The 16,011-nt window shown below is 35.1% G+C and overlaps 1 protein-coding gene across 1 annotated transcript in view; it reads left to right on the top strand.

Moving 5' to 3' along the window:
- The window catches only part of DOK6 (docking protein 6), a 718,344-nt gene that overhangs the window by 405,141 nt on the left and 297,192 nt on the right, over nucleotides 1-16,011 (top strand). The window contains exon 4 of the mRNA XM_043987624.1: nucleotides 11,975-12,094. Coding sequence (XP_043843559.1) covers nucleotides 11,975-12,094 — 120 coding nt within the window. The remainder of the gene's footprint in view (nucleotides 1-11,974; nucleotides 12,095-16,011) is intronic.

Here is a 16,011-nt window from a genome sequence, read left to right as displayed (position 1 = left end):
AGATGGATGGATGGATGGATGGATGGATGGATGGATAGATAGATAGATAGATAGATAGATAGATAGGTACATTAATAGATAGATATGGAACTTCAAGTAAAGGCAGAGTGATTGAATTAGAGAGTTCATGTAGGGGAGTGATATAAAAGAAAATTGGAAAGGTAGACAGGTGTCAGGTTGTAAAGAGCTTTAAATGCCAAACATTTATGTTTTGTTCCAGAGATAATAGGGAGCCATTGAGGTTTATTGAATAAGAAGAGTTATGTGGTCACCTGTTTGTTTTATATTACTTTGGTGGCTATGTGGAGAATAAATTGGATTGGAGAGAGATGTAGCAGGGTGGCGAATTAAGATACCACTCCATTAGTTCAAGAGAAAAGAGATGAAGTGGTGGCCACGTGAGTAGAAAGAAGAGATATGATTTGATAAACATTGTGAGATTAATTCAACAATGTTTGAGGCTCTTAAAATGTCCCCAAAATATGCATTGGTTTTTCTCACACTAATGCCATCTGTTTTGATTGCTATTCGTGCCCTTCCTTTTTCTACTTCCTATCCATTCATATTTACTTCAGTTTATAAGTACCTGTTTTATCAAAATCTATAAATGTGAATGACTAACTCAGGCTATGGCACCAGTGAAAAGTGTTCCTCGTGAGCCCCCAAGAAAAAAAATATTCATTCATTTATACAGTCTCTTCAGGCTATCCACTAAACAACCAGTTATCAACATGCCTAAAATGTGAGCTAGCTGGACCTTTCTTTCTGTATCCCTTTTTTACAATGAACATAATTATCAGTGTCAATCAAAGTTTTAGCAAGGGATACAAGCATTCTGTTTGTCCTATATCCCCCTTTCAACACATGCCATGCAGTAAATTTTCCCTTTAAGAAAAAATGACAAACATTGGTTTGGTTCCCATACTACAACAAAACATTGGAAGAAGGGACAAAGGGGAAAGTATTAAACAAATTGTAGGACAAACGAGATGAGCAAAGATAAAATACAAATCAATTTCATTTGTGTTGCTGATTAGGTTGAATTTTGTGGCCTATTTATGAAACTATCATTTTCTATTAGAAAATGTATTTTGAGATTTTCATGACTAAATTACAATGACTTGAATGACTTTTGGAATACAACTTGTTAATTGTAGGAAATACCTGTGTGATTTAGCTCAGCAAGCACAAAGGTTTATCTGGATAAAATACACTTGTGCTCTCTCTCTCTCTTTCTCCATCCATATATTCATACACCCATATGTACACACATATGTACACACCTGTTTATGACATATATGTGTGTATGTGTGTAAGTACTTCTCACAAAACCTTATAAAAAGCACCTAAATTGTACTGAAAAGATCTAAGTATATATTTTATTTTAGTAAACATATTAAATAACATTTTAACTTGTGAGTCCTGAAAGTCAACACATTAAAACATTACAATGAAAAATTAATCTCATAAAGTCCTTACCAGGGAAATATTTCTGTATATGTAACATTTAAATATTGATATTCCTTAATTTTTCTTTCTATTAAAAACGTTACTTTGGTCTCTATGCAGTATTAGAAAACCTTCTATAACTGGCCAGAAGACAATCACATATCTTATTCTATCATATTTTATTTATGTTAAGCCTCTGCTGTAGAGTTACTCTCTGTAGGCTTGATATGTCTACAGTATGAGACACAGATGGCTCCCTTAGGGCAGCAATGAGACATGTGGAATTGGATACTTATTACAGGAGTGACCATGTGACTGAAAATGATTGTTTTCTACTTTGCCAAGAAGGAAAACTCAAACAGACATTATCACTATCTCTGACTCTAGGTGTATTTGAACCACAAACATATTTACAGAAGCACATATATCTGAAACCCAGGTTAATGGTGAGATAGCTCCTTTAATTACACATATCTAGATTCTTCGAGAAAAGTATAATTGATAATCATAATCACACAAAACTGTTAAGTGTACCTCTTTCATGGGGTAGTTCATTAGCTCAGAAAATGTGCATCACAAATGTAAAAAAATATATTTTAAAAAAGCTTTTTAAACTTCCTTTGTCGCACCCTATGTCTTGATTTTTAGTATAGAAAGTATGGTCACTGGATTTATGGATTTCTACAAGTAGATTTTCCCCTTTTCTTCTAAAAGTAATTCATGTCTTTGACAAAAATGAAAAATCAATGGCAACTATGTCTGGCCTGCTTACTGATCAAGCCCATTTCTGATGTCAAAGACAACACATCTACTTTCAGGAAGAAATGAACACACAGGTTTGATGTGGACTGATCATTTAGAAAGTCCATATTCCTCGATTCAAAAGAACATTTCAGAGACCTTTCATATGGATTTTAAAAGGAAAAGGAAAAGGCTGACATCATCTCCTTTGGAGAGCTACACAAGGAGAGAAAATAATCCATAGTTCAAATCTAAAACTGGGATAAGCAGAAAAAGCAAAAAAAAAAAAAAATAACCCATATGTGTACAGAAAGAGCAATTGTTCCCCATACTTTCTGGGCAGTAAATCCTTGAATAAATTCCCCCACATGCAGGCCTAAACTGACTGAGGTGTGCTATGAATGACAAAGTTTCTTGTAACCTGCCAGCTGATCTGTCAATAGTCTAAGTTCCTTTAGTCAAAAAAGAATACTGCAAATATGGCCAAGCCAGTGATACCTAATAAGTCAAATTAATTTGATGTCAGTCTTACAAGTCTCAATGCCCATCCATTATGCAGTTGCTAACTTTAAATTTATTTTTCTGTTGATTTATAATGTATTATGTGCCTTATCTTTCAAAAGGAATTAAAGGCAGTACACATCATTTAAAACATACACATCTTAGAAATATATATATGGAGACACACATATATATGTGTATATATACGTGTGTGTGTGTGTGTGTCTGTATGTAAATGAAATCAGTCAGTAAGCCTTTATTAAGCACATAATATGTGCTAGGCATTGTATCAACCTCTTGGGATAGAAGGATGAAAGAGAAACTTAGTCCCTGCCCTCAAGGAGTTTATGTTCTAATGAAGGAAGACAACACACAAAAGGAAGCTGAAAAGGGGCTGATTTGGAGGGGAAGGGAAGGCAACTGGCAGGGGACTTAGGGCAGATGGGAGAGGAAAGAGATGATGGAGAAATCCAAAGAAATGCAGTCAGGTGAGAAATGAAGGTCCTGAGCCTAATGAGGCAGAGGCCTGCTGTGAAGGCTATTGAGCTCTGTTTGTAAAGATTGGTAATAAATAGGAAAGATGATAGAGCAGCAGGAAATGAGAGTGGAAGTACTAAGTCAGAAACATTACTGAATATTGAGAGCAAGACTTACAGTAAAGAACAAAGAAAAGAGGAAATAGCAAAGTTGTACAGCTCAAAATAGGAGGCAGAATGAAACACTGGAAAGACAAATATGTAAAACATTTGTTAAATGCTTATTTTGTGCCAAGCAGTTTTCCAAGCAAAGGAAACACAAATGCACTGAAAATCCAAATATAAACAAAAAGAAAAGTAATCCCTCTCCTCAGGGATCTTATATTCAAGTAGGACAAGGCAACACATAAAAGGAAGCTAAATGATTGGGGAGGGCAAAAAGAAGTAGTCTGGGGAGTCCAAGGCTGAGCCTGACTTCCCATGACTATGGTTGGTCCAATGGGGGTTCTTGTAGAGGAACTCAGGAATTGTAGAAGAATGGAGCAAAGTTTAAAATATTGCCAATTCGAGGTCACTGAGATAGAGGTAGAAAACTGGTCTAGGAAGTCATGGATTTAGTCAGATTTGAATAGCACTGAACTTGGATTCAGGTTAGTCAGCAAACATTTATTAAGTACCTATTATGTAACAAGCATGGTACTACTTTCTGAGCACTAAAAGAAAATAAAAAGCATGGTCTCTGCCTTCAAGAAGCTCACATTCTAATGAGGGAGACAGCATGTAAACAATTATGAATGCAAAAGATATATACTGTACAGGATAAATTGGATGTACTTTGAAAGGGAAGGTACTAGCATCAACCCCCCCAAAAAAAAATTTCAGGGAAACACTTCTTGCAGATGGGATTTTAGCTAAGATTTGAAGGAAACCAGGGATGCCAGAAGGCAGAGGTAAGGAGCAAGGTCATTCCAGACATCTGGCTCACAGAGTATGTGAGCTGAGTAGAGTATAAGAAGACTGAAAAAGGAGGGGGCTCAGGTTATAGTGGATAGAGAATTTTATATTTGATCTTGGAGGTAATAGTCACTTTATTAAGTTGGGGAGAGGGTGATATATTCAGATCTATAGAAGATCACTTTGTATCTGAGTGGAGGATGGAATAGAGTAGGGAGAGCAGAGGTATTCAATCCCACCAGCAGGCAATTGTGAAATAGTTCTGTAATGAGGTGATAAGGGCCTATACCAGGGTGGTAAAAATTTCAAAGGACAAGGGGCGGGGCCAAGATGGTGGAAGAAATGCAGTGGCTTCCCTGAACTCTCCCCAAGACCCCTCCAAATACCTTCAATTAATGCCATAGACAATTCCTGGAGAAAAAGAACCCACAAAAGGACAAGGTAAAATAATTTTCCAGCCAAAGACAGCTTAGAAGGTCAGCAGGAAACATTTGTTGTACTAGGGTGAGAGTGGAGCACAGCCACGTGAAGGCCACACCAGTGTTCATATCAAGCCCCAGTGCCGGAGAAACAGGCCTTGGGAGCGTCTGAATCAGCTGCAGTAGCAGCTGCTTCTATAACTCAGTCCATGAACAGTGAGGGGGTTGAGCAGATGGCCAGAGGGAGATTGCAGGGGTCTCTTTGCTGGCACAGAGGCAGGACTCTGTTGTTTGCTGTGCTCAGATCCGGGTTGCAGTCTTGGGTAGGGGCCCAGGCAGGGGAGGAGCATAGGCATACTGGAGCTTGCAGCCACAGTGGAGGAGGATTTTGTTACAAGTTAGAAAAGCAGGCCTGTGGTTGCTTCAAGACAAGAGCATAGGCCAAGGGTGGTGAACATACTTCTGCTTAAATAGTACCACCTTGGAGGAACTAGGGACTTAAAAATTCCTATAAGTATCTCAGAGAACAGCTGCTCAGAGGCTCTGTTGCATGGGACAGTGCACCTTCCACCCTGGAAGTAGTTCCCCAGTTTAAGGAGTTAAAAGTCAAAAAATAGCCTGGGAAAATGAGCAAACAGGAAAAAAATGCTGACCCTAGAAAGTTTCATTGGTGACAAGGGAGATCAAAATACATTCTCAGAAAAAGATAAGAAAGTCAAAGTTCCTACATCAATCCAAATCTTCCAAGAAAAATATGAATTGGTCTCAGGCCATAAAAGCACTCAAAAAGGATTTGAAAATAATGTAAGAGAGTTAGAGATAAAAATGGAAAGAGAAAGGAGAGTGATGCAAGATAATCATAAAAAAGTCAACAGCTTGAAAAGCAAATTGGCCAAATATAAAAGGAGGTACAAAAGCTCTCTAAAGAAAATAATTGCTTAACAATTTGGATTATGCAAATGGAAGCTAATGACTTTATGAGAAATCAAGACACAACAAAGCAAAACCAAAATAATGAAAAAATAGAAGTCAATGTGAAATATCTCCTTGGGAAAACAACTGACCTGGAAAATAGATCCAAGAGAGATACTTTGAAAATTATTGGACTACCTGAAAACCAAGATAAAAAAAAGAGCCTCAACATCACCTTCCAAGGAATTGTCAGGGAAAATTGCCCTGATATTCTATAAGCGGAAGGTAAAATAGAAATTGAATGAATTTACCAATTACCTCCTGCAAGAGATCCCAAAATTAAAACTTCCAGAAATATTATAGCCAAATTCCAGAGCTCCCAGATCAAGGAGAAAATATTGCAAGCAGCCAGAAAGAAACAATTCAAGTATTGTGGAGCCACAGTCAGAATAACACAAAATCTAGCAGCTTCTTGGAATATGATATTCTGGAGGGCAAAGGAACTGGGATTACAACCAAGAATCACCTACTCAGCAAAACTCTATATAATCCTTCAGGGGAGAAAATGGGAATTCAATGAAAGAGAGGATTTCAGGCATTTGTGGTGAAAAGACCTGAACTGAATAGAAAATTTGACTTTCAAATGCAAGATCCTAGAGAAACATAAAAAGGCAAACAGGAAAAATAAATCATAAGGGATATTAACAGGTTAAACTGTTTACATTCCTACATGGGAAGATGATACTTGTAACTCATAAGAACTTTCTCATTATTAGGGCAGCTTGGACAGAGGACAGAGGTATGAGTTGAATATGGATGATATCTTTATAAAATAAAATTAAGGGGTGAGAGGAATGTACTGGGAGAAAGTGAAAGGGAAATGTGGAATAGGGTAAAGTATCTCACATAAAAGAAGCAATTAAAAGCTTATGGAGTGGAGGCCAAGATGGGAGGATGCAGGGGAGTCAGTGAGCCTTACTCTCATCAGAATTGGCTGAAAGAGGGAATAACATACACACTCCATTGGGTATAGTAATTTATCTTACCCTGCAGGATAGTAGGAGGGGAAGGGGTTGGGGTGAAAGATGGGTGGGTAGATTGGGGGAGGGGGCAGTCAGAAGCAAAATACTTTTGAGGAGGGACAGGGAGAAAGAAGATAGAAAGGAGAGTTCATGTCATAGGGTGAGAATAGAATGTAGAGAAATATGTAGCAATAGTAACTGTGAAAAAAAAATTAAGAAAGTTTGTCTGATAGATCTCAGTTTTCAAACACAAAGAGAATCAAATCAAATTTGTTAAAATAAGAGGCACTCCCAAATTGACAGATGATCAAAAGATATGAAGTTTTCAGATGAAATAATCAAAGGTACCTATAGCCATATGAAAAAAAAATGCTCTAAGTCACTATTGATTGGAGAGATGCAAGTCAAAACGGTTCTGGGGTACTACTTCATACCTATTAGATTGGATAATAGGACAGCAGAGGAAAATGACAAATGTTGTAGGGGATATGTAGAAAATGAGGCATTACTATGCTCTTGGTAAAGTTTTAAACTGATTCAAACATTCCAGAGAGAAATTTGGATCTATGGCCAAAGGGCTATAAAACCATGGATACTCTTTGACCTAGTAAAACCACTACTAGTTAGCTATCTAAAAAGAGATTTTTTAAAAATTGAATTTGAAATTTGGGAGATGCCCATCAATTGGGCAACAGCTGAACAAATTTTGGGGTGAGATTATTATGTAACACTATTATGCTATAAGAAATGATGAGCAAGAGGCTATTAGAAAAAAACTGGACTTACATGAGCTGATTCAAAGTGAAATGTGCTGTATACAAAATAACAGCAATGTTCTAAGATGATATGCTGTGAATGATTTAGTCATTTTCAGCAATACAATGATCCAAGACAATTCTAAAGGACTTATGAAAAATGCAGTCCATCTACAGAGAAAGAACTGATGGTATCTGAATGCAGTTTGAAGAATAATATTTTGTTTGTTCCTTTTTCTAAAGTTTTTTAGTCTGTTTTCCTTCACAGCCTGACTGATGTGGAAATATTTTGCATGACTACACATGTATAACTTAAATTGAATGGCTTGAGTTCTTAAGGGGGAGGTCGGGAGGGAGGTCGGGAAGGAGGGAGGAAGAGAATTTGGAACATAGTTTTTAAAATGATATTACATTTTGTGTTTACACATAATTTTGGAAAATAAATTAAATTCTAAATAAAGAAAAAACATTAAAAAAAGAAATTTCAAAGAACAGAAGGGAATATATACAAGACGTTATGGTGATAAAGTTAATAGGATATGAATTTAAATTCTGGCTATGACAGTTATTACCTGTGTGTGCTAGTCATTTAATTCTCTGGTCTTAAGTTTCTTTTATATGAAATGAAGGGTTTGGACTGGTTGACCTCTAATATCCCTTCTAGCTCTAGAGCTGTGATGTTGTGAACCCCTATTTATTCCATCTGAAAGCAAAGATTCAGTGTGATGAGGGATAAAATGTATTCTTTGTAAGGCCAAACAAAAACAAAAACCCAACAACAATCACAAAACAAAATCAAGAAACAAAAACCAAAAATAATGTGTATTTCTGAACTAAAAATTGCCTGACAGCTCTTTGGGATAAGAAAAGAATTGTGCTTGGGGGCATAAAAGAAACTTCATTGCCAATACACTTTGGGGGTTCCACCTTTCTCCCTTTCCCCTCATCTTTTCTTTTTTTCCTGGTTTTATAAATATTTGCTAGAAGGGAAAATTAAGTGTGTTTGCTATAATCTTTGAGCATTTAGAGGAGAATTCAGTGACAGAAATGAGGATAAATTGCTAAATATCTTTAATTCCAACAGAAATTGGTCTGGTGTTTTAGAAAAGACCTGGAACAAGTCATTTCACCTATCTGGCTTCATTTTAGAACATTTGTAAAAATAAGAAGGATAAACTAGATCTCTAGTAGCTGCCTAATAAATGCTTGTGGACTGACTAGTTAAGATCCTTTCCATCTTCAACATGATTCTGGTGTTGAATTGATGCCTCTGAGTCTCTAGATTTAAAAAGGTGAGAATTATTTATCCAATTTAACCTTATGCACACTTCCTTCATTGATGCAGTCCACTATCCAAAGCACCTTCTGCTTTAAAATGTTCTAGGTAATGAATTTTGTTCCATCTTCTTTCTTCAAATAAATCTAAAAATCCAGTTTCTATGTCTGGGTTTATAGTTTAAAGGAAAATAGGAAAAGCTCTTGTGAGGTATAATTCAGAACACAAAAGTGATAAGGTTTCAATAATCATAGCCATTGAAGGTCTGAGAAAATAAGTTATATGTGAATCCCTAGGGGGAAAGTTGGCAATTAGCAGGTAGCCTTTCTGAATCTTCGTAAATACACACATGGATTCATACATACATACACACATAGTTTCATAAATAAATATTAAGAGCCTTAGTATATTAAGCACAGGAATAGTCATTTTTATGAACTGGTTAAATAAAGAGAATATTTTTCTTTGTACAGAAAGTATTTTGATGTCCCATCCAGAACTTAGAATTCCCCTGTCATTAATAAATTGATTAGAACATCCATGGTTGGGGCAGCTAGGTGTCTCAGTGGATAAAGCACCAACCCTGGACTCAGGAGGACCTGAGTTCAAAGCAGGCCTCAGACACTCGATACTTACTAGTTGTGTGACCCTGGGCAAGTCACTTAACCCTCACTGCCCTGTCACAGAAAAAGAACATCCATGGTGATACCTTGATTTCTCAGAGATAAAGATAATTTTAGAGTTTTCACATTTAGCAGGAAAAGGTGATCTGGCTAATTCCTAGTGTGGAAACCTGTTCTCCATGTCAGTTAACTCATCTATAAAATGTAGTGTGTGTGTGTGTGTGTGTGTTTAAATAAATGTGCTATTTATTTATTTTAAACCTTCATTTAAAAAAAAAAGGAGTTCTGAATTTTTTCCCTCCATCCCTTCATTCACCCAGCCATTGAGAAGGCAAGCAATATAATATCATTTATAAATGAAATCATGTAAAATACATTTCCATATTAAGCATGTTTTTAAAAAGTGGAAAAATGTATTTAAATCTCCACACAGTTCATCAGTTCTCTCTCTGGAGATGGATAACATTTTTTACCATGAGTCTTTCAGAATTGTCTTGGATCACTATAAGGATCACAGTAGCCAAGTAATTAATCACCATTACAATACTGTTATTGCTGTGTAACACATTCTTCTGGTTCTGTTCACTTTACTTTACTTGAGTTCATATAAATCTGCCCATTTTTTTCTAAAACCATCCTGCTTGTCATTTCTTATAACATAATAACATTCCATCCAACTCATATAATGCAACTTCTTCAGCTATTCCCCAATTGATGGGTGTCCTTTCAATCTCCAGTTCTTTGTGGCCACAAAAAGATCCGCTACAAATATATTGTATAAATATGTCCTTTTTCTTTTTCTTTAATCTTTGTAGGATACAGATCAAGTAGTGGTATTGCTGGGGAAAGGTGTATGCACAATTTTACAACCTTTAAGCATAGGTCTATATTGTTCTCCAAAACGGTTGGTGCAATTCACAATTTCCACAATGCATTAGGGTTCCTATTTTCCCACATTCTCTCCAGCATTTGTCAGTTTTCTTTTCTGTCATGTTGTCCAAGCTGATAACTTTAAGGTGGTACTTTAACATTGTTTTCATTTGCATTTCCCTAATCATTAGTAATCCAGAGCATTTTTTCATATAACCATAGATAGCTTGGATTTATTCTTCCAAAAACTTCTTGCTCATAACTTTTGACCATTTATCAGCTGGGCAAAGGCTCTTATTTTTATAAATTCTATTCAGATCTCTAAATATTTGAAGAAAAGGGGCTTCTATCAAAGAAACTTGCTCTGAAAATTTTTCTGCTATTTCCTACTTTCCTTCTAATTTTGGCTGCATTGTTATTTTTTCTGCAAAATCTTTTTAATGTATTATAATCATAATTATCCATTTTAATTTTCATGAATTTCTATATCTCATAATTCTCTTATCCATAAAACTCATGGGGAAAATATGCCATGCTCCCCTGATTTGCTTATGATATTTATCTTTTATTTATAAATTGTGTACTCATTTTTACCTTATCTTGCTTTAAAGTGTGAGAAGTTGGTCTCTACCTGTTTTTTGCCAAATAGCTTACCACTTTTCCAAAAAATTCTTGTCAAATAAAGTTCTTGTCCCCAAATCTTCAATCTATAGGTTTAGAAAACAATAGATTATTACTATGATCACTTACTACTATGTACAGTGTGCTTGATTAATTCCACTGATCTACTCTACTTCTTATCTAGTACAAGATATATTTTATGATTACCACTTTGCAATATAGTTTGAAATCTAGTACTGTTAGTCCACCTTTCTTCAGATTTTTCATTGATTCCCTTAATATTCTTGAACTTTTGTTCTTCCATATGATTTTTTAAAAAAATTTTCCCTAGCTCTGTAAAATAACTCTTTGGTAGCTTGATTTGTATGGCACTAAATGAATTAATTCATTTAGTTAGAGTTGATATTGGCTCAGCCCACCCATGAGTAATTAATATTTCTCTAGTTATTTAAATAAGTATTTTGTCTAAAAAGTGTTTTGTAATTGTGTTAATATTGTTCCTGTATTTGCCTTGGCAGGTAGACTCCCAAGTATTTGATATTGTCTAAAGTTATTTTATTTTTTTCTGTTCCTATATGATTTTTTTATTTGTAATAAAGTATTTTATTTTTCCCCATTACATGTAAAGATAGTTCTCAACTTTTGTTTATACAAGCTTTCCAATTTCATATTTTTCTCCCTCCCCCCTCCCCTAGACTGCAGGTAATCTGATATATATAGTAACATTAAACATATTTCTGCATTAGTCATGTTATAAGAGAAAAATCAGAGCAATGACAAAATATCTCAAAATAGAAAAACAACAGCACCAAAGACAAAAAAAAAATAGTATGGTTCATTCAGTATCTATAATCCACATTTCTTTTTTTTCCTGGATTTGGAGATCCTCTTCTATCATGACTTCCCTGGAACTCTTCTGTACCATTGCATTGGTGAGAAGAATGTACTCCATCACAGTAGATCAACACACAATGTCGATGATACTGTGTACAATGTTTTTCTGGTTCTGGTCATCTCTATAGTTATTTTAAATGCCATTTCTCTTTCTATCTCCTCCTGCTGGATTTTGTAATATATAGAAATGCTGATGATTTATGTGGGTTTATTTTATATCCTACAATTTTGCTAAAATTGTTAATCATTTCAACCAGTTCATCTAGTTTATAGATCAGGAAATTGAGGCTTAGAGAGGAAAATGACTTCTGGAATCATTCAATCATCAGGTGTCTCAGGTAGGATATGAACTCAGGTCTTCATGAGTTTAGGTCAAGTGCTTTATCCTTGTACCACTAGTGATTATTTCTTGATATCTTTGTGCAAAGCTGTACATCATTGTCATTATTTATTATTTGCAGAGCTGGAGGCCGAGGAATGGTGCAAACATCTTTGCATGGAGTGTCTAGGAACCAGACTGAATGACATAAGCCTTGGGGAACCTGATCTGCTGGCTGCAGGAGTGCAGAGGGAACAAAATGGTATGTCTCTCATCTCTGATGCCATTATACTAAGTCATGATTGTAGATGCTTAGACCTGAAGGAGACTGAGCAATCATCTAGTGAGTTATAAGCTTAGTATAGGAGGTTTTAATTTGGGGTCTTTAAACTTTTTTTTCTTTTTTGGAAATATTTTTAAATAGTTTGTTAATTATATATATATATATATATATATATGTATGTATAAAGGAAAACAATTTTATATATGATATATTTACATTATTATTACACTAAAATAAATATATTATATATTATCACATTAAAATAACATTTTATATTATTACATAATTGATTATGTTTTATGCACTTAAAATATTATTCTGAGAAATGGTCCATGAGCTTTTCCAGACTGCCAAAGGGGTCAAATTGTATTTTGTTTGTTTGTTTATTTTTGCGGTGCAATGAGAGTTAAGTGACTTTCCCAGGGTCACACAGCTAGTAAGTGCCAAGTGCCTTGAACTTAGGTCCTCCTGAATCTAGATCCAGTGCGTTATTCACTGTTCTACCTAGCTGCCCTCAAATTATATTTTAAAAAAAGAAAAGGTTGAGAAATTCTAATCTAATCCAACCTTCTCATTTTATTGGAAACATGGGCCAAAAGTCTAAATGGCTTACTAAAAAGTCAAATAGCTAGTAGGCATAACAGAACCAAGACTCCAGCCCAAGTTCTTTGATTTCAAACACAGTAAGAGCTTACCCAACAACTCATTTGTACATAAAGCAATTGAGAATTTCCATCAGTTACATGAGTTGCCCAAAGTCACATGGTTAAACTATCTACAAAGTCAAGATTAGAACTCAGGTCTCCTGATCCAGTCCATAATATTGACCAAATAATGCAATCACAAGAAGTGCCACAGTTAACTCCTGGCTCTGCCATTTACCACCTGTGTGACCTTGGACAAGTATATTCATCTCTCTGTCCATTAATATAACTTTTTAACTGGACCTATGATTTAATTTGTGTAAAAAATTGAGAGAAAATCCCTTCTTAACAAATATCCACACCTACTCTGTAACTTATAGTTTAATATTCCCTGGGGCATTGGGAAGCTAAGGATCACATAGGCAGTATGTGTCAGAAGTAGAAAGTGAACCCAGGTCTTTTGACTCTGAGGTCAGTTTTCTATCTCATGCCATTATTCCTCTCATATAAAATGGGAAAATTGAATTATACATCCTATAAGGTTTCTTTCAGATCCAAATTTTTTGATTCCCTAAGTTTACCCAGGAGATTATTGAAATGATTATAGTTTCAATTTATTTCAGTTCAACACAGCATGGCTTAAGTTTCTATCAAATTCAATCCAATTCTGCAATTATTAAGTACCTCCTATATTCATCATAAATCATTGGTCAAAAGTTTTATGGAATTTCAGTCATTTAGTCTCATTCTCTCATTTTATTGATGAGGAAACTAGTTTCCAGGCAGGTAAAGTGATTTGTTCAAAGTCCTACTAGTAGTACAAATCAAAAGCAAATTGGCTCTGAGTGCAGAGCCAATCCTCCTTCCACTGAACTGTGATTATGGCACTATGCCAAGTTTTGGAATACAAAGAAAAAATATTTTTTTTTTTAAATCTGCCTTCAAGGAGTTTACTATGTTCAACTAAGAAACTTTAATATTTGAAAAGATAAGTATATACATGATAATTTGATGATAAAAAGAGCCTTAACATCTAAGGGAACCAGGAATGGCTTCCCAGAGAAGATAGAAGATGGGCTTACCATTTAAAAAAGTTGAGGATTCCAAAAAGCAGTGGTTAGAGTAGAGTTCATTGTGGGCATGGAGGTAAGCCTATGAAAGAGCACAGAGGTCAGAGATAAAGTGATGAGTGTAGGCAGTATGAAATCAGTTTGACCAGAATACAATGTTTAAATAACTGTGGCTGAAGAGAACTCTTGTCTATAAATAGTAATAGTGGAGTGGACCCACCAAAGGTAGGAACACAATGAAGCAAGGCAGTATCAGAGAATGACCAGACAAGTCAGTAAGTAGAAAAGGGCCAAAGAAGGTAGACAGGATCAGATGTTGAATCAGGGTCAAAACAAAAAATCTACAACTAGATTTCAGAGAAGAGTAAGTGGAACACAAAGTTAAGTTTCAAGTACTGGGATGTCTTCACTTCTCCATCTCTATTCTATCTTCCTTGATGATTTCATCAGCTTTTATGGGTTTAATTATCATCTCTATGCAGATGATTCCCAGAATTATCCTAGCCTCTGTCCTGAGTTACAGTTTCACATCACCAATTGTCCCTCAGAAATTTCTAATCCAGTATACTACTACAGACATCTCAAACTCAATATCTCTAAAAGGTAACTCATTATCTTCTCCTCTGTCCTCACCTAAATCCTTCCTCCCTCCACCCCCAATTACCTATTATTATTGGTGGGGGACAGATGGTTTGTTCTTATCTCCTATCCCAGCCTTCATGTGGTCATAAGCACGTCTGCTTACCTGTGTCTTTTTTTCTGAGTTTCTTCTGTTATTGTTTATTTTTTAATGACTCATTGATGCTCATTTCTTTCCCTTTTTAAAAAAATGTCAGTACTCTCTTCCTATACATACACACACATTTTAATAATCAGTTGACTCATTTCCTGTGATTCTACAATAGTTTATTTAAACAAATCCACCACTACCCCTTTCCTTCCCACAGGAATTGTTTCTCTTTGGGTCTTCAGAATTTCAGCCTTGAAAACTTACCAAACCTACTAAGTTTACTTTCCCTGTCCAATGTGAACACAAAGATGTCTATCTATAATTCTCCCACGCCCTTTGAAATGTGCTTTCCCAAGATCTAGGTTTTATATCAGACTTTACCATATTTCTTCTCCTCTCTCATAGATTCTAAGCTGGAAGGAACCATAGTGATTATTCATTCTAACCAATTAATTTTATATATTATATAATTTAGTTTAAATTTATATATGCACATGCATATACATGCTATAAATAAATGTATACATATGTGTATATATATCCATATTCTGTATGTGTATGTATAATTATAGCAGTTGTTTTATGGACATTTATTGATCAAAGATAACCAAGTATAGCAGAAACAATACTATATTTCATATATATGTATATATTTCATATATTATACATATACTGTGTGCTTGATAGGTATTTGATAAAAGACAAAGGAAGGAAGGAAGGAAGGAAGGAAGGAAGGAAGGAAGGAAGGAAGGAAGGAAGGAAGGAAGGAAGGAAGGAAGGAAGGAAGGAAGGAAATGAACCACAGAGAGTTACAGTGATGTATAGGTATATAGGTCTGTGTGCGTGTGTGTGTGCGTGTGTGTGTGTGTGTGTGTATGTGTATATATATATGAAAAAATATAGTCTACAAAATACATTTATATATCTATATGATATATGCAAATATTTAGAATGCATATGTGTGTGTATATATTTACATACATAGAAAAATATGTATTGTTTGTAAATTGTCTCCCCTATTAAAATATGAGCTCCTTGAGGGAAAGGGCGATATTTTGACTTTCTTTGTGTCCCCTCCACTTAGGACAGTACTTGGCACATTATATGCTTAATAGATTCTTGTAGACTGGTTGATAGGATAATAAACAAAGATCAGGCTAGATAAAGTAATGGGCTCAATAAGTCACACTGAAGGGTATGTATCTCAGCATGCCCTATCACCTTGTCCAAACACATTTAGGATGAAAACTCTCCAAATATTTCCTACCATTTATTAAAGTCCATGTAATCAATAGGGGGCAAGATAATAACCACTAAGAACTGAGTATTTAATATATTTTTTAAATTTAGTTAGCCTTTGAATGCTAGTCATTTTAAGAAAAATCTGGCTTCCTTTAATAAAATGACAGAAACTTTTTAAAAGATATAATCCTGATTTACAATGATCAATTA

Source organism: Dromiciops gliroides, chromosome 1, assembly GCF_019393635.1.
Source record: "Dromiciops gliroides isolate mDroGli1 chromosome 1, mDroGli1.pri, whole genome shotgun sequence".
NCBI lineage: Eukaryota > Metazoa > Chordata > Mammalia > Microbiotheria > Microbiotheriidae > Dromiciops > Dromiciops gliroides.
Note: the sequence above shows the minus strand (reverse complement) of the source record. Positions and strands in the feature narration are given on the sequence as shown.